At 33.9% G+C, this 18,915-nt stretch overlaps 2 protein-coding genes across 2 annotated transcripts; one reads left to right on the forward strand and one right to left on the reverse strand.

Moving 5' to 3' along the window:
- Positions 1–9,708: 9,708 nt before the first annotated feature.
- Positions 9,709–13,761, forward strand: LOC143634903 (endoglucanase 9-like). The gene is made up of 6 exons (XM_077102865.1): positions 9,709–10,131; positions 10,547–10,845; positions 10,970–11,449; positions 12,154–12,283; positions 12,355–12,530; positions 13,272–13,761. The coding sequence occupies exons 1-6, from the start codon at positions 9,756–9,758 to the stop codon at positions 13,671–13,673; spliced, it is 1,863 nt and encodes a 620-aa protein (XP_076958980.1). The 5' UTR covers positions 9,709–9,755; the 3' UTR covers positions 13,674–13,761.
- Positions 13,762–14,633: 872 nt separating this feature from the next.
- On the reverse strand, positions 14,634–17,457 carry LOC143634902 (glycolipid transfer protein 3-like). Its single transcript, XM_077102864.1, has 6 exons — positions 17,190–17,457; positions 17,028–17,083; positions 16,164–16,294; positions 15,934–16,069; positions 15,247–15,390; positions 14,634–15,141 (listed from the first exon to the last, which is right to left on the reverse strand). Exons 1-6 carry the CDS (start codon positions 17,383–17,385, stop codon positions 15,106–15,108), a joined length of 699 nt encoding a protein of 232 aa, XP_076958979.1. The 5' UTR covers positions 17,386–17,457; the 3' UTR covers positions 14,634–15,105.
- Positions 17,458–18,915: the final 1,458 nt, after the last annotated feature.

An 18,915-nucleotide genomic window follows, 5' to 3' on the forward strand; every position in this document is an offset into this window, starting at 1 on the left:
GAGGAAGACTTAGCAGCCATTTTAACACAGATCCTGTCAGTGTGGATCCGAAGCCCTTGCTCAAACAAGCTTCTTTAAGTCTCTCAGGAATATGATTGATCTCCATCCTTTCTCTGTATTGAGCCACATGCTTCTCAGGATAAGTAATCCCATCCTAAGTCTTCTTGTTGGGGGTCTGGAATCGCTTCGGGATTTCAGCATCACAGATAGGTGGAGCGAATCTAGATAACTTGTGGCTCCCTTCTGGTATCTCGGGAATTGGACGGATCACACTGGGTACGCTGAATATCATATCTTTAAGTTTTTGTAGTTACTTAGCCATAGATTGGTTGATACCTGCATCCTGCATGGAACCACGGTTAGCATTTAAGGATATAGGATCATATGAGTTACCTCTTAGTTGCGTAAAGGTTGGCATTCCAGAATAATGGCTGAGATAAGAAGTGTCTACTACAGGAGTTGGTCCACCGGAAGCGATGGTCTGCATGGGGATTATATCTCCTTCATGGATGTCACACCCCGGCTTAGGGCCTAGGCGTATGACCAAAAGTTGGTACATGTTTTGTAAATATATCAGAGTTGCAGTTTATTTTAGCGGAAGACTTTGGTTATAAAAATATTAATTTATTTGAAAGCTTCTCAGATAATAACTACCTGAGTGTTTGATTTATAAATCATGTTTAAATCTTGTTTATAATATTATTAAAACTGAGCCATCACTACCTTGCGAGCGTCTATCTTCATGAATGACTATATCCCTTGCTACCTGTGCTAATATGTTTCCCTGAAATGTGGGGAAAAATACGTCAGCTATATGCTGGTGAACACGTATGACTCAATAAAACATTTTGAATGACGATTACAATACAAACATAGTTTTCCTGACAACCTCAGCGGAAGCATTACTACATCCAGTATATGTACCACTGCCCTACATACATAACAGTATTCTCCGAGCCAAACGGCCCTGAACAGAGAACTGGTCATGACCGTTGCAGCCCGCGGCTTCTTTGCCTTTGATTGATTGATTGGGCTTTAACAGTTATGTTTGGATCCATACACATGCGTATTCGGTCTGAGTTGATTTTATTCTCTACTTTGTATTATAACGCTTTAGAGATTGCATGATCTCATGTAGACATTGATTGACTCGTTAAGACAAACACCCGTTCATCTCATTGAGTATAAATATGATTTGACTGATTGAAAAGGGTAACGTATTCACGTTATAAAAGGTTTGAACTTATTCACCTGTGATTATCTGATCTGAATGATATGGTGATCTCGTTTGAAACCTTGACTGTGAATGATTGATTGACTGATTGATGATTGACCTATTATAAAATAGGTTTATACAAATATCCATATCGTTACTTGATCCGGCTACAGACCCTTAGTCTGGTTTTGATAGCTTTAAACCTTGATTGATCATTTGTTTGAATAAAATATTGAGAAATATAGTCTTTTTATTTATTTACCAAATCATATGCTGAGTTTCTTCTTCATGAAGAAACATCTATAATCTGCTTCTTCTTCAAGAAGAAACATTCATTGACTACTAGTATTGAATGTAAAATCTTATGTTTCTTAATCATAAAGAAACAATGTTTTTACTATATTCCTTGTGTATTAAATGCTATGTTTCTTATTCGTTAAGAAACTATATTTTGACTATATCCTTATGAATGAAAAATATATGTTTCTTTAATTGTAAAGAAACATTACTTTAATCCTTGTATGTTAAAGCTTATGTAAACATATTTATGATCAAGGTTTGGGCTATACCCTTGACTATGGTCCAAGCCATATAAAATAATGAATTAGACAGAACCCCTACCTTACATGGCATTCGGAGTTTGATTACTAAGATTGATTGAGCAGCACCTCTACTTTCTAATGCATACTAGAGCTTAGACTGTCGGAACCTTAGAGCTTGGCATGAACTTCAAGGTTGACACGCGAAACGAGGCGACATATGGTGTTCGTCGGGTCTTGCACGTACTTCGGCATAGATTTTCGGGTTATTCTCGTGTGGCACGCACTTCGAAGTATCGTCGGTATATGGCACGGATTACAAGGTGACGACTGTCGGGTCGGGGCACGGAAACCGTGGTAGTGAGAGAGTAAATATAGAGAGAGAAAGAATTTTGGTGTGAGAAGGAATGAGTCGTGAGCCCCCCTTTTATAGGCTGAACTTGCAACCCATCGCGATACGCGATGGGTCTTGGTAACCCGTCGCGTATCGCGGCGCTGCATAATATACGCCGCCATACTAGCTAGAAGCTGCCACGTGTCCTACTGACTCATCAAGGTCCATCGCGATACGCGATGACCTGTGTTCTAGGGTCATCGCATAGCGCGATGGGTCCCTGAACTCCAATTTTCACTTTTAGTCCTTTGTCTCTTGGTAGCTTGTTACTTCTGGGTTTTACTCCAATTGTACAAAAATACTAAGGCGGCTCTCAAGCGGTGATACGAGCGTGCGAAGTGCAAAGTGCGCCATCAAAGAGCCACATTGCGCCCATCGCCCTTTGCCTGAGCCCAAGCCTGTGCGTGTGCGCGTCGGGTGCTTCGCACCCTCCGCTAGGACCACTGGTGCATGCTAGGCATATAAGAATATTATAATGGAAACTCTCTTAATTATAAAGAGTTTTCATTTCTTTACCACTTTCCATGTGGGATGGGATTTTATTCCTTATTTATATCTAGATGGAAGACTTCCATTTTCTTACATTTTTCCATGTGGGATGATATTTCCTTATTCCATATTACTAACATAAGATGACTTTATTTATGGGATATTTTATTTCCTTATAGAATGATATTGTTTTCTTTAAATTTTCGCAACACTTATTTTAGGGAATAATTTTGATCCTTCAACTTTACTTAGTTGTCAAATTTGGATCAAAATTTTGAGGATGTTACAATGGACCTCGGATGACCTTTGATATTGAACCCCTGAGGATCCTTGATCCTGGAAGAAGGATCTTTGACTGGGGATGAAGGATCCTAATGGTTGAGAGTTGAAGGATCCTTGAAGATACAGTCCGGATGATCCTGGTTGAAGGATGGATGATCCTTGCTGAAAGATTGAGGATCCTTGAGCTAGTTGACCCATGGACCCGGTTGAAGGATAGATGATCCTTGCTGAAAGGTTGAGGATCCTTGAGCTAGTTGACCCATGGACCCCGGTTGGAGGATGGATGATCCTTGCGCATGTTGAGCCAAGGATCCTAGTGTAGTAAAATCCAGCACCCTAGGCACTAGAGGAGTCTGATCATCTACTGGCCTCTTAGTCCTCTTGAGATCTTCTATCTCCCGAAGGATCCTCTGGTTAGTCTTGGTTTGCTGCTCCATATACGCTTTGACCTGCGAAAACATATTAGAAACATCATTGTTAGTATTAACTACCGAAGTAGCAGCAGTAGTTTTCGAGCTCTGGAAGACTGGTAGTTGTGTCTTGTTTACAGCAGCAGCAGCCCTTGTTGTGCCCGTGATTGGCGGAGACATCGGCGGCAAGGTTCTTGATGAGAGAGGAACCGAAGATGGCATGGTTGATGAAGCAGAGGTTGATTGAGAAGCCATTGATAGTGATATGGGTATGAAAATATTGAAATTGATAGGAATAATCTGGATTATAGCACCGATTGCCCCATGGTGGGCGCCAAATTGATTTGGATAAAAATCAGCTAAGGATAATGTATCCAAATCCGTAATTGTGAGGTTTAGTGCTACGATGATGATAATGATTGTACGAACGAAATAAGGTTGAACAACGTGATTTGTTGCAAGAAAAACCCTTTGATCTTGTTCATATCAAAAGAAAAAAACCCCGGGTGATGACAACTCGTCGATCACCAATTTATTAATCAAAAAAGGTTACAAGTGTTTGGAGATTGTGATCGATATTACAATGATTGCTAGTGAGTAGAAAGAATTTTGAGTTCTGCTCTTAGTGTGTGTGTATACAAGTGAGTCCTAATCGATCATTATCTCGATGTTTATAAAGGAAATTATACATAACAATAACTCCTAACTATCCGCCACTCTTCCATAACTCCTCTAACGTTCGTTTGACCACGTGCTGAGAGCTTTCCAGTAGCGAATATTAAGGTAGACTCAGTCATAGAGTCGTTGCTCTTGTTGAATAATAACCTGCACACGTGAAACAATTATACCAACCTCTGAGGATCCTTGATCTTCGACATGGCTCTGGAACTCTTCAAGTGGATAACTGATCCAGACACATCTTCAAGGATAACATATCCTCAGCATTGAAAATATCAGTCCTAACAGTAGGATTTTTATGTTTTTGTTTATATATATATATATATATATTGGGAGAGGATCATGAGAGAACTCCATTTTATGGAGAGAACTAGAGAACTAATAATGAAGTATTTTTAATTTAATTAAAAAAAATATTTTTAAATTTTTTTCTTTCATCCTTCTTATATGTTGTTATTCTTCACCACAAAAAAATATAAAAATATAAAAAAAATAATAAAAAAAATAAACGTTGTAATGCATATATGCAATACATCGACTTTTTTATAATGCATATTTGCAATAGTGTGCATTTTGATATTTGAAATAGTGTTGAGTAGCATATATATATAGTTGTTTGTATTGTATATTTGCAATAGTGTTATATTATATACAAAAATTAAAAAAAAATCGATATAATGCATATGTGCATTAGTGTTGTATTACATATATGCAATAATGTGTTTTGCATACAATTATTAGTGTCGTATATTCATATATTCAATAGTGTGTATTAGATAATGTATTTGTGTTGAATTATGTGCAAGAAAACACTATTTTATATATAAAATACACATTAATGCACATACGCATTAAAATCGGCGGTTTTTTTAGGAACAATATCATCTTATTAGAATGAGGAAAGAAAAAAAAATCACAAAATAATTTTTTTAAAATAGTTAAAAAAAATTCTTCACTAGTTCTCTCTTTAAGAGGAGTTCTCTCTAGATCTCACCCCTATATATATATATATATATATATATATATATATAGGGAGAGGATCATGAGAGAACTCCATTTTATGGAGAGAACTAGAGAACTAATAATGAAGTAGTTTTAATTTAATTAAAAAAAATATTTTTTAAATTTTTTTTCTTTCATCATTCTTATATGTTGTTATTCTTCACCACAAAAAAAATAAAAAAAATTAACGAGTAATGCATATATGCCCACCGACTTTTTTTTTTATAATGCATATGTGCAATAGTGTGCATTCTGATATTTGATATAGTGTTGAATAACATATTTATAGTTGTTTGTATTGTATATTTGCAATAGTGTTATATTATATACAAAAATTAAAAAAAATCGATATAGTGCATATGTGCATTAGTGTTGTATTACATATATGCGATAATGTGTTTTGCATACAATTATTAGTGTTGTATTTGCATATATTCAATAGTGTGTATTGGATAATGCAATTGTGTTGTATTATATGCAATAAAACACTATTGTATATATGCAATAGGCATTAGTGCACATATGCACTACAATACTACACCAACAAGTTGTTAATTTTTTTTATTTTTTTAGTATCAATATCATCTTATTAGAATGAGGAAAGAAAAAAAATCACAAAATAATTTTTTTAAAAATAGTTAAAAATAATTCTTTACTAGTTCTCTAGTTCTCTCTTTAAGAGGAGTTCTCTCTAGATCCCACCCCTATATATATATATATACTAGTTTTTATCCGCCGTATTACGGGGGTTGTTTTACATTATTCATTTTTAATATTTATATATTTTTTTTAAATTTTAATTTTATTTATTGTAAGAAAGTTAATAATATACTTGGGATTTGATGATGAAAGAGTTTTATAAATAAATGAGCAGTGACGGATCTAGAATCAAATGTCATGGGTTACATTCAAAATAAAATCAACTGTATTTCCTACAATGTAAACCAAACAAAAATAGAAAAATAGTGATAAATAAATTTAAACACATGGGTTGCATATTCCCCATTCGGTTTTTAAAAGCTTGAAATCGAGTCATTACATCGTTTTTTTTATCAAGAGTTTCTCTTTCGACCACACAAATTAAAGCATTGTTTAAATACTCATCACCCATTCGATTGCGCAAATTCGTCTTGATAAGCTTCATTTTAGAAAAACAACTTTCAACGGTTGCGGTTGTAACCGGTAAAACCAACGCTAGGTTCAGTATACGATTAACCAAAGGAAAAGTGACGTGTTTTATGATTTCCACCATTACACGAGCAAGGTCACACATTCCACTCATTTTTGCAGATGTATCATCTTCATTTAGGTGCTGTTTGTTTTTTAAGACAAAAACTGTCTGCAATCTGATTTCATCTGATTTTATATCTGCAACCGAAGATGTGTTCGGAAGGTCTGCAATCTGAAAATATAATACTGTTTGTTTTATAAACTGGATATCGTCTGCATAATCTGAAAATTAGTAACCTATCATATATATCACAATAGATAGAAGTCATTTAATGTTTGTAGACTGCTAAAATAATTGGTAGTGGTGTACGGACTATTGAAGTGGGTGGTGGTGTACGAACTATGGAAGTGGGTGGTGGTAGACGATTGTTGTAGGTGGTGAACGGTGGTGATGGATGGTTGTGGTGGGTGGTGGAGGGTGGTAGTGGACGGTGATGGTGGCCGATGGTATACTTATGATTTGGTGATAAATTGTTTCACAAATAAATGAGATGTTATAACCCGATTTAAAAGCTATATGGTTTTGATGAGACCCAAGACCCGTTTATTTCTTTTAATATAAAATTGGTTTATTAGTTATATATAATATTTATGAAAGTTAATAATATACTTATGGTTTGATGAGACCCAATACCCGTTTTTTTTTACTATAAAATTGGTTTTTTAATTTAAATAATATATATACCTTTTTTTAAAATAAATAAGATATTAATTTTGTGTATATCCTATTTTATAGGATTTTTACATCAATAATTTGGTGAGAATAATTTTTAATTTAATGAGATGTTATAAGCCGTTTAAGAAATATCTGGGTTTGGTAAGACCCATACCCATGAATTCGGGTCAAATGCATGAGAAGCCTCCATTTAAAAATCAAGCAAATCTGGTAACTCCATAAAAGGGGGGAGCGACCACATCGCGACACCTAGGATTTTTGGGTTTTCGTTTATATATATATTATATATATATATATAGAAAAGGGTTCAAATAAGAATAAGGAGTTTTCTAGAAATTGTAAGAACCAACAAATTTTTGACATTTGACATTACAAATTATGGTAAAAAAAAACAATTCTAGGAATCTATGTCGGTTATTGGTAATTTTAAATCTCAACAATTGATTAACATGATCCAATGGCTATGATTTATTCCTAGCCTTTCTAGGAAACTACTTCTTTTTAGGATAACCCCCTATATATATATATATATATATATATATATATATATATATATATATATATATGGTTAACATAAAAAACAACAACCAACCTAGCTAACTGGGCTAGGGTGTTAAGTAATTAATACACGAAATAGAAATTTCTTACACAAACTAGACGCATATCAGATTATGCCATGAACCCTAGAAATCCGAATTGATTAAATCCGTTGATGTTGATCGATTAGATGTTAGGGTTACTATTAATCGGACAAAGGCGAACACGGATACTGTACACAATTACCTCGAATTACGTTAAATGATGGGTTAATTATGGCGAACACCAGCCGGTTAAAGAGTTGACGAACGAACACCCAAACATCTATTATAGTTCGATTAAATAGAGGGTTTAGGACGACTACGGTTGAGTGATTGTGTCTAAGTCTAATTGGATTTATATAAACGTTTATATGAATGATGACTTAGGGTTAGGGTCGGCTTATTATAATACGAGTAAACAGAATCCTTTTGATCGAATTAACGTAATTAGGATGTCAGTTAGGCTGCAATAGGAAAGTATAACACGATCGTTGATTCAATTTCTATAATAGCGACAAGAATTGAGGTCCAAGACACCATATTGTATAAACGGGTTCAGAATACAGGTATAAACTTGGATCGGGTAAACGAGTTAACCAGATTTTTGGGTTATAGTATAAAAACTACAATTCAGACCCTATTGTTTGAAGATGGATACAAAGTGATATAATAGTGTAGTTTAGGGAAATTCTTGCCAAATTATGAAAGTTATATAATATATAATTAATTAAATAATAATATAATAATAGTTAATTTTCTCTATAAATGCGGTAAAATTTCCCGAACATCGAAATGGGTTGCGTTTTAATAAGAATATAGTTTTTGAAAAGTCCGAGTTGTTACACAATGGGTTAAAGTACCCGACCATTGTTATGACATAAACTGCATTCTAAAAAGAATTGAAAAAAATAAATGTTTAAATGGGTCAACCCAATTTCGTTTATCGAAAGATGTCAAACCAAACCGTTGAAATTTGAAATCAGATTTATTGAACCCTTTCAAAACAGTTTGGTTGGCCAAGTGGCAAATTTGTGCACTTTGACCAAGTAAAGTCAAACTACATGTCATAGTCATCTACATCTTCAACCTACATTTTAAATTGCTTTCTAGTTTCTAGGCACTTGAACGTAGATATGTCTCACCAACAAATTGTAACGTAGAAATCTAAAAAAAAAATATTTAAGATCAACACGTCCATAGTAAGTTTATGGATCTATACTAAGGCGGTCTTTCAAGTGAAATTGCCATGTTTGTGTACTGTAGTTTAGGGAGAGTTAATATTTCAAGTGTAAGTCTCTTCGTTTAATTTTCCTGTCACTAAAAGTTTCCAGCCAGTTCAAGGGAAAACTATTGATGATTGGCTTGATGGAATTTACTAAATTTCTTAACTGAGTTTATTGGTTTATGTTTATTTTATGCAGGGCTAAACAAAATATCAAATCTATGTTGGAGACACTTGCCGGCATGAATATAAAGATAAGGATCAAGTCAAAAACCCAAAACCAATATCTTAAGCTTTATATATAGTATTGGGCTCAAATGAGTAGTATAAATTTGAGAAACTTTTCTATTCTATACATGCATGTAATCACCATTAAGAAATTGGTTTATTTAGATGTTTATGATTTATGTGTTCTCGTGCTGGAGTTGAAGTATCTCATATGCCTCTACTCATTCACATTATTTAATTAATGTAGTTGTCACATTCACGTGTTGATGTTCCCGTTCACCGGACGAGTAAAATGCTAGTTTCATATGATTTTTAACGTTCACTTAATTGATGATGGGAAAAAAGTAAAGATAAGTGGGCCCAAGTGGTTAAAAATTCTAAAATATGGGTATAATTTCATCGCCCCCCCCCCCCCCTCCTCGCCTCATTTGTTGCCCGGGGGAGGGGGGTGTTCCATATTAAAATCGTCTCCGGCGTCCAATATTTGTCGCTCACTATGAACGACATTACACATAGCCTAAGTTGATTCTGTCAACATAGAGACCAAATTATAGTCAAATTAATCTTGTTATTAATACACCACATCTTTTGCTTTTTTTCTCCAATTAAAAGTAAGCAATAGAATAATCCGATTACAATTTTAAAGACTAATTCTCTTTTGGATTTACGGACATGACAAAATTTCCTTAATTAATTAACTGGAGCATTTTCCAAAGCCATGCTCGTCGATGAATTCATAGTGTAACCAAAAACATATATCACTTACACATAAACCACCAAATCTAAACCCTCCGACTCCATCCAATCTCCAATGGACACTAGCGAAACCCGCGGAGCCGAACCCACACTTTACATCCACTCAATCTCTCCCGCCTGCCGCCTTCTGCCTTCGTCGAGCCAATGGAACTCAATCGAAGTCAACTTCAACCTCTTCCCTCAAACTCGAAACACTTGGGATTACGAATCCATCCCTTCAAGATTCTCAAAGTCCGCTGATTTCAAACTAACAGTTATTAACAAGAAAAACTTCAAACGCTTCATATATGCTTCATTAGCCATTGTATCCCTCTTTATAATCCTATGCTTGTTGTTACATTTCTTGCCAAACAAGAATCGTCATCGTGGTGCAACAAAAGACTTGACACTAGCACTTAAACAGGCTCTCATTTTCTTCGATGCTCAGAAATGTACGCAAAACTTATATTTAATGGAAGGGTGTTGATATACAAACACCATACATCAACGTGATTGTCATATCATACGGGCTATATTATCATGTTTTGATATATGTGTCATATGCTGTCAATTCAAGTATGCACAAATAGGGCTATATGATTTTATTAGTGATCATATCAGTCAATTATTTGTCTATCAAACATATGATAGGTGTCATATAATTTTCCCCATATACAACCCATATAAAAATTTTCTTGTGTCATTCGGCTCATATAGACTATACAGCACGTATGACATGTAAATGGTGTCTTGATAGCGTGTCGGTGATGCTTGTATAGCTCAACAAAATGAAATAGTGACGGAAACTCTGTTGACGTTTTACTGACCATTATTCATCTTCTTTTCTTTTTGTTTTTGTCTTGGCAGCTGGGGTGTTGCCGAAAGATAACATGGTTAAGTTTCGAGGTGATTCTGGATTAGAGGACGGGAACAAAAGTCTCGTAGGTGGATTTTATGACTCGGGAAACAATATTAAGTTTAGCTTTCCTACAGCATATACGATCACATTGTTGAGTTGGTCTGTGATTGAATATCATCCGAAATATGAAGAAATAGGAGAACTCGATCATATCAAGAGTATAATCAGATGGGGCAGTGACTATTTGCTCAAGCTTTTTATCCATCCGAATGAAACTTCTCCTGGTTCAGCTACTTTGTTTTCACAGGTACACTAAAAACTCACAATTGCGATATGTTTTAGGGACAAATTAAGTTGATCTACTTAACTAACATTTTTAAGTGACATATGTCATAGTTAAACTAATTAGTTTCCTAACCTTAAATTTATAGGTAGGTGCCATGTCAAACAACAAAACGTCGACCGAGGACAATGACAATTGTTGGCAAAGACCAGAGGATATGAGATACACACGACCGGTTTCTAGTTGCGACCTGAATGCCTCAGATTTAGCTGGAGAGATTATTGCAGCACTTTCAGCAGCATCATTAGTTTTCAAGGAAGACAATAAATACTCAACTAATTTAACCAAAACCGCTATGGAGTTATTTGATATAGTCACAAAAGATGACCCCGGGTTTGTTCAAGGTATGTATACAACGAAAGAAGAATGCGGAGGACAAGCTAGAGGTTTCTATAACTCAACAGGGTACAAAGATGAGTTAGTTTGGGGAGGGACATGGTTATTTTTTGCGACAGGCAATACGAGCTATCTTAGATACGCTACTGAAAATCTTTTTTCGGCTAAAGAAGAAGAAGTATCGGTAGATAAAGGCATCTTCTATTGGAATAACAAGTTCACTGCTAACACGGTATGTATTCATGTCAATCCTGTGCTTCTAGTCTCCATTGATTTGCAAGTTTGACTTCTGTGATCCAACCTACCAATTTCTTCCCAAAGATCATGAATAAGTAATTCAATTTTTCTTTTTTTGAGTAAGAAGCATAACCAACTCGAATCATTGATTTATTATTACAAATTAAATGATAATGATATGACCACAGATAGATTAAATGGTTTTTCTCTCTAATTATTAAATTTCTTACTTTTTCCCTCTCTAATTATTGTAACTTAGGTATGCATATGCAGATTAGAGAATAAGAATGAATCTACTATATGAACACAAATAAATATATCAATTCAAGTATATAGGCTAATAGTTATGTTAATATTTTAGATAAATACGAAAATAAATGAATGTTTAATGTTGATTCTCAAAGTTTACATCATTTATGAGTTTGAATTGAAGGTTGCCTATCCAAGGGTCAGGGTTGAAGTCCCGTGGTCATCAAAAAAATTGTAATTTAGGAGTAGAGTAGAGAATGTGTGTGAGTTGCCATTCTAAAGTTAACACACACACACACATATATTATATACAGTCAGGAAAGATTTTGATGGTAGTGTCAATGATGTTATCCTTTTCAATAAGAACCAATTTTGCATATGGAATTTATGTAAAACAAAACATCAATTAGAGTTTTTTCTTGGTACATATATACTTATTTTTATCCATAGGTTTTGTTAACAAGGCTCAGATTCTTTAAAGATCTTGGATATCCATATGAAGAATCCTTCACATCATCAACTAACAACGTAGACTCGGTCATGTGTTCGTATTTGTCTCCTACTATGCATAAAACACAAGGTACTTTTGTATATTTTATATTGAATTACACGCATAAAGCACTCTTAATTTTTTTCTCTTGATACATATAGGTGGGCTGGTATTTCTAAAACCGGATCAGTATGCACCTCTTGAGTATACCGCAACCGCATCCTTTCTTAGCAAACTGTATAGCGACTATCTTGCTCTTTTGCCCAGGTCCAGTAGCAGTTGCACTGATGGTACTAGTTTTTCAGTTGAAACTTTGCAGGATTTCTCTATGTCTCAGGCAAGTGCTAAATTAATTATCATAATTGAATATGTTGAACAAATAATCTTTAGCAATAATAACAAAATTGATAAACACATGTTAAGTGGGACAAAAGAACTAGCTAGAATGAAGAACAACGGTTTTGATAAGTATTATTTTCTGAGTATTAAATACTTGAAAACTAGATCTCTTTATATAGAGATTACAATGAAAAAGAAAATAATAAACCTAATTAACCTAACTACTATAAGGCTATGTATTGTGGTTGAAGTCACCACCAAGATTTATCCTATCATATTGCGTCATATGACGCTAACTGGAGTTGATCCTTCGCCCCTAACCATTCGCGCCCTCCCTCACTTGAGCCTGTTGTGGTCCGCCAGCCGTTAGCTCACCCAAAACATCCCTTCACTCACCATCAGTGGCAGCAAGTGGGCTTGTGCCCCTGTTCGCCACAAGGTGTTATGGTGTTCACAAGTGACGTGGCTGAAGCCCCCTGTTCGCGCTCCCCTTCACCCTTCCACAATGGATAGTCTAATATTCAGACTAGCTAGTAAAACTAGCTAGTAACAGAATAATGACTAATTAAATGATAAATTAAATTATAATAACTACGTAAATAAATTCTGCCAACAGGAGACATCTAATCATTTCTTGATTATGTTTTTGGTTCTCTTCGTATAAACACATAATTAGTATCGATGACCCCTAGCTAGCTAGTATCAACTTCAAATTCATTTACCTACTATTTTGTTTTAGGTCAATTACATACTTGGAGACAATCCCATGAAAATGAGCTATGTGGTAGGATTTGGGAACAGCTACCCAATACATTTGCACCATAGGGGTGCATCTATCCCATGGGATAATCAGTGGCATTCTTGTGCTGATGGTAGTACATGGTTGAACTCTGAAAAACCAAATCCTAATGAACTTTTGGGAGCTATGGTAAGAGGACCCGACAGAAATGACATGTTCTTAGATGAAAGGGATAAACCATGGTTCACAGAACCAACGATTTCTAGTAATGCCGGTCTAGTTGCAGCGCTCGTGGCACTCCATGATCCTCCACATTCGCCAGCTTCAAGCCTGAATGGTGAATATCTATTAGGTATAGATAAGTCGGGCATCTTTCATAATATTCATCTAATTATTTTATGATGATGAGTGTTTCAAACTACAGTATTTGTTAGTGTTATTAAAGAGTATTTTTTTGTTAAACATCCTTGTATCATTTGTTGCATTCTCTCATACATGAGCTTTAGAGTACGTGAAAATAGTTAACTGCATGTTTTTATATTCGCATTAAATATATATGTTGGAAGTGGGATAAAACACAGAATGATAATACACAAACACATTAAAAAAATATAAAAAGAACAAATAGATAAAGATATGTGAAATTACTTCATTATATAGTGTTTAAACATGACTAACTGGGTTAGGCAGTTATGCCATAACCGTAACGATTACTTCCTAACCGTCTAACGCTGTTAGCCAGTAATACAATACTTACAGCTTCATCAAACATATGACCCTTCTAATTAAGTAATGTGACATGATCTAAATAGTAACTTTAGTTTATGACCTCTAAATCTCTAATACTCCCCTCTAAACTAAAGTTTCAAGGGTTTTCAACTTTCACTTGTAACTTCGATCAATTCGGGTCTACTTCACGTATAGATATTCCGTGCACGCGTACTTTCCATCAACCTTTACTGCTGCAACTTCATTATCATCCATGGTCTTGACTTCATATTCATTTCCTTCCATTTCTTCAATCTTTAGATTTGCACCTGCACACACCCCCTTCCATACTAATGGGAATAGGAAGTTATGTCATAACTACGAGTGTAACTTCCTAAACCACGTACTATATATAACGTTGGACATTAATATAATACTTATGGATGACCCTAGCTACTAATTAATGTGACATTACATAATAAAAAAATATCTTTAGTTTTTGATTTCTAATTAACCAGTTGGAAACTAGACAAGGTCATACTACGTGTAGACAATAAATCGGCTATGCTACTTATGATATGAAAACTCCATTCTTTCACGGAAAAAGCAAGCACATTGACACAATATAACTTCATCTGCGAATGCGTAACGTTAGTGGAATCCTGTAAAAGGTAGACATTTTAACCAAACCTTTACCTAGAATGAAATTAAGATATCTACTTGGAGTAAAGGATCTTGAAGCAAGTTAGGGAAGATTATTGGGTCAATTAATTCATCTTGTATCATCAACATCATCGGCCTATTATCACAAAAAAGGAATGGATGGAACCTTAAAACCGTTAACAGTAGTTACTGTCTAATACATGCATGTCAAATAGCTTGCATATACTCTACAACTGGGCACAAATGTAAACAAAATTATATTTACACAAGACACAACATGGGGTTTCACAAGGCGAGAAAAAGGTAAGTATGACAAATGTATCAGCAAAGCATGAGAAACTATTCCCATATGTACCTTTTTCCAAACATTGTTTATGGTATTCTATGACCTACTGTGTGCATAATTTACAATAATACATAGGTATTTGTTGTTTCTAACCCATTCTCGCATTCTCTTTGGCCTTTAAGTTGCCTTCAGCCTCTCCAAACCGTAGGTTTCCTGTGGTATAAGAAAACACGTATTGATCAAGGATCAACTGTTGAAATTTCTAGATTAACCTAAAAAGTCTAATACTGGATTATTTAAAATCAACAAGAAGCTCACCAAAATCGAGTGTATGTCATATAGAATCGGTATAAGCAAAGTCGTGAAGGCTTTTAAGTCATCTTTGAGCATTTCTTCGTCTTTTGCTTCAGATAGGAGAATCTCAATCATGGTTTTGTTATCAGGAACTAGTTTCAGTGCTACCTGATTTGAGCAAGTATTTGTTAGTATTGTAATACATGAAATATAACATGCACAGTCCTAATTAACTCCTAAATGTGACATTTATATCATGTTAGAAGAAAGCAAACTTATTTTATCACACTTCTAGCAATCAGAAACTATATATTTGATTAATTAAATGTATCATCTTAGACAAGTCTCGCACAGTTTTGTTTTATCCACATGAGAAATATTAATTCACAAGGAATTCTCTGCCTCGGATAATCAATGCGATTTGGGTTTATTGGATGTATATAAGAGGAGACTCCATAATTAGGGGTGCTTAGATGAGATAATCCAAGGATGGATGACCAGTTGGAACCTTTCCACTAGGATAACCAAAAACAAACATGTGAGGTTCTATTGTGCAAAATGCATAATACTAGTTGGTATGAGTGGCCGAATCGTATACATAAAATACCAAATATAACTTTTTAAACCTCGATCCATTTAAACACTTACTCTATGTTTGACACTAAAAAAAGTTATCGATTAAAATAAAAATAACATTTAGTTAATCCGTACTCTATAAGCAGTGGCGGAGATCCATCCATGCCATGGTTTTAGAGTAGATTCGTATGCTTCTTCAACGGCGTGCTGCATGTCAACCGTGATATCTTTTTCTATCAACTCCAATAGGTTAGCCGTAAAGTCTAAAGATCTGTAATTAACATGAATAATGTTTAGGATATTATATATAAGCCTGCAGCAATTCATCAAATGCATGTAGTGAAGATGTTGTCAAAACAGCTTACCTAGTTAGCCAAAGGAAGGCTTTGCTAGAACTAGTAACCTTTCTTGACGTGCCTTCATTTGCTTCTTTCTTAAGTATCTCCACAACATTTGAGTAAAGTTTAGGGTCTGATTCTTGCATCTTCTCCAATCTCTAAGGGCCAAACAGATGAAACATAAACCCCAATAGTTCCAAATAATAATGATAGGCCAAAAAGAAAAATAATGAATGATTTTCATCGAGTTTGTAGTTTAGTTATTTAAAAATTCATCGAATAATGAATATTTTTTTCAAAAAAATAAAAAAATAAAGTAAGAGTGTACCACAATACGTAATTTATATATATTCATTGTATTCTTGTCATATTCATAAATTTAAAAGTATTATTGACTATTAAAATCAAATAAAATCTTCACATTAAATACTTTGGAGATTCTAGTTCACACTCCACAATTAATAAACGTCAACAAATTATAAAATCTCAATTCTAATTATAATCATGCCAAAAAAAAAGGCTAACATCTAACAGTTTTTAGTATTTATATTGTGCGATAAGAAATGTGTGGGTGGGGTGGGGTGGGGGGTTGTTTTTCTTTTTTGTTTACTATTTCTAAACTATTATGAGTAATGTTTAAATTATATTTTTCTAATACAAAACCTGAAATTTTTTTATGCACACATAGTTCGATAAATTTGTTGTTTAATTTGGTTACAAATCAACGATTAAAAATTACACTATAGAAGATTCATTTGATTAGAGGTACAGTAATATTTAACAAATATTTACTACAAACTTCAACCATGTTTTCTTTTTTGTTTTTCCCTTAAATGACAAGTAACTTGAATAAAATATTTGTACAAGTGCATTATATATTTATGTTTTTACCTGTATATTCCGACTGATGTCTTGTCTCAGAACGGCCATCGTTGGCCCTATCTTATCTGCAGGAAATTTTATAGATGAAACTTTATGAGATTACTATAAATACTCACCTCATAATACTATTTAAAAAAAAACTACAATTTATATCTATATTATATAATATACCAAGAAGATGTAGAAGGAAGTTGCAGAGAGAAAGAAAAGGTTTGATGGGAAGATCATGAGCTTCATATTTCTTATTATTATTATCTGCAACAACTACAGGATGTTTGAGCTTCATTACAGCTAACAAAGAAAGCTCTTCAATGGCGGATCTTAACTCTGATGAGTTCTGATTATCCATTTCTCTTCTTCTCTTCATCCTCTCTCTTTCTTTGACTTATGTGAAGTTCTGTAGTTTGTCGTGGTTAAATATATACATATATAGAAAGAGAGAGAGAGAGAGAGAGAGAGAGAGAGGAGCTTGACCTGTCAATTATTGTATTGTTTGTTTAGATACCAATGGTTAGAATATTAAAAGAATGGGTAGGTGTGGGGCAAATGAGTTTTTCATCATTATCCAACATTTTTAGATGATGATAATTTGTTAAGTACAATAGAAATAGAGACATAATCTGTTATTGTATTCACGAATATAACTTGATTGAATCTTCTTTACAAGGTAAAAGTCGAGCCATGCTCGTTTGACAAATGGGTTAACACAGAACACAATATCATGTATATATAAAAACGAAATATATTTGTATTTTTTATTATTTATGTACTTGAGATTTCTAGTCCGTTCACATGTATTTGAATAAATTTATTTCGACACGTACGTAATAAAACACGTTTCAACGGTATATTTTGAATTTTGTTAAACTTTATATTTAAAAAGTTATAACATAAAAACTAATTGTGAGTAAAATTAAATATAATATTTAAAATGGGTGTAAAAAAAATTAATTTGAAACATGTCCCGGTAATTTTCTTAGCCTAAAATAGTCAACCTGACCAGTTTTGTAAAATACTCGTTAACTCTAAAAATCTAGTCGTTGTGGAGTTGTTTGTTGTGGGTGTTTGGGAAAAAGTTTGCAAATGAACGAATGATGGGTAAAATTTAGAAAGCCATTTTTAAAAATGGGTGTTTTTAGAATTTCCCTTTTATATAATATGTTCTTCACTTGAGATTTTCTTACATATTTTGTCATTTTGTTAGAGTTTGCTTGTTCAATAAGTGAATTATACAAATCCGCTTGACACGTGAGCAAACTAGGAATCTCAAGTATATGTGCAAGTTCCAATGTGCCACCTCATTTTGTTGGTTATGAAAGTTAGTTGGAGTCTGCTTGTCAAGAAGCGAATTACCTATTTGCGTCCACTTTTCAAAAACCCACCTACAAACACTTAACAATTTCCTAACCCACCTATCTATAAAAAAAATTCGTTCCTTATCATACATTCATAAATGTGTAATACACAACCTTTACTTCAACTATCATGTTTATCTATACTTGACGTTCTATGCAAATTGTAAGGAAAACAGTCAAACACACGCACTTTCTCTAGTCTCTATAAATATTATATATATATATATAAACGAAATATATTTGTAATTTTAGTAAAAATAAAAATCATACATATTGATCAAATTCAAATAATTGCGTCATTTAAACATTCATAGTTCGTATTCGATTCGAAAAAATTTCGGAATTATTACATTCACTTTGAAGATCCAAGCCTGAATCCAAATTCCTTATATATCTAGCTTCAGCTCTGTGATATTCCGGGTTTTTAAGTTATAGTTATAGCGTTAAAAAAAGCCTTATTCTAAAGCAAATTCCCCCCTTTTTATTACGTTAATTCGCCACACATGTATAGCACAACTAAGGTCTATATGAAAACCACATAA

Source organism: Bidens hawaiensis, unplaced genomic scaffold (assembly GCF_021521415.1).
Source record: "Bidens hawaiensis isolate Kalapana, Puna unplaced genomic scaffold, B.hawaiensis_p1.1 tig00007270_1, whole genome shotgun sequence".
NCBI classification, from domain to species: domain Eukaryota; kingdom Viridiplantae; phylum Streptophyta; class Magnoliopsida; order Asterales; family Asteraceae; genus Bidens; species Bidens hawaiensis.

Excerpts from the sequence above, each read along its gene's own strand:
- LOC143634903 (XM_077102865.1), top strand. The coding sequence starts at position 9,756 with ATGGACACTAGCGAAACCCGCGGAGCCGAACCCACACTTTACATCCAC. Across the intron at positions 10,846-10,969 it reads CAGCTACTTTGTTTTCACAG|GTAGGTGCCATGTCAAACAA; the intron begins GTACACTAAAAA and ends TTAAATTTATAG. Across the intron at positions 11,450-12,153 it reads ACAAGTTCACTGCTAACACG|GTTTTGTTAACAAGGCTCAG; the intron begins GTATGTATTCAT and ends TTTTATCCATAG.
- LOC143634902 (XM_077102864.1), bottom strand. The coding sequence starts at position 17,385 with ATGAAGAGAAGAAGAGAAATGGATAATCAGAACTCATCAGAGTTAAGA. Across the intron at positions 17,084-17,189 it reads CTTCCTTCTACATCTTCTTG|ATAAGATAGGGCCAACGATG; the intron begins GTATATTATATA and ends AATTTCCTGCAG. Across the intron at positions 16,070-16,163 it reads GCCTTCCTTTGGCTAACTAG|ATCTTTAGACTTTACGGCTA; the intron begins GTAAGCTGTTTT and ends TGTTAATTACAG.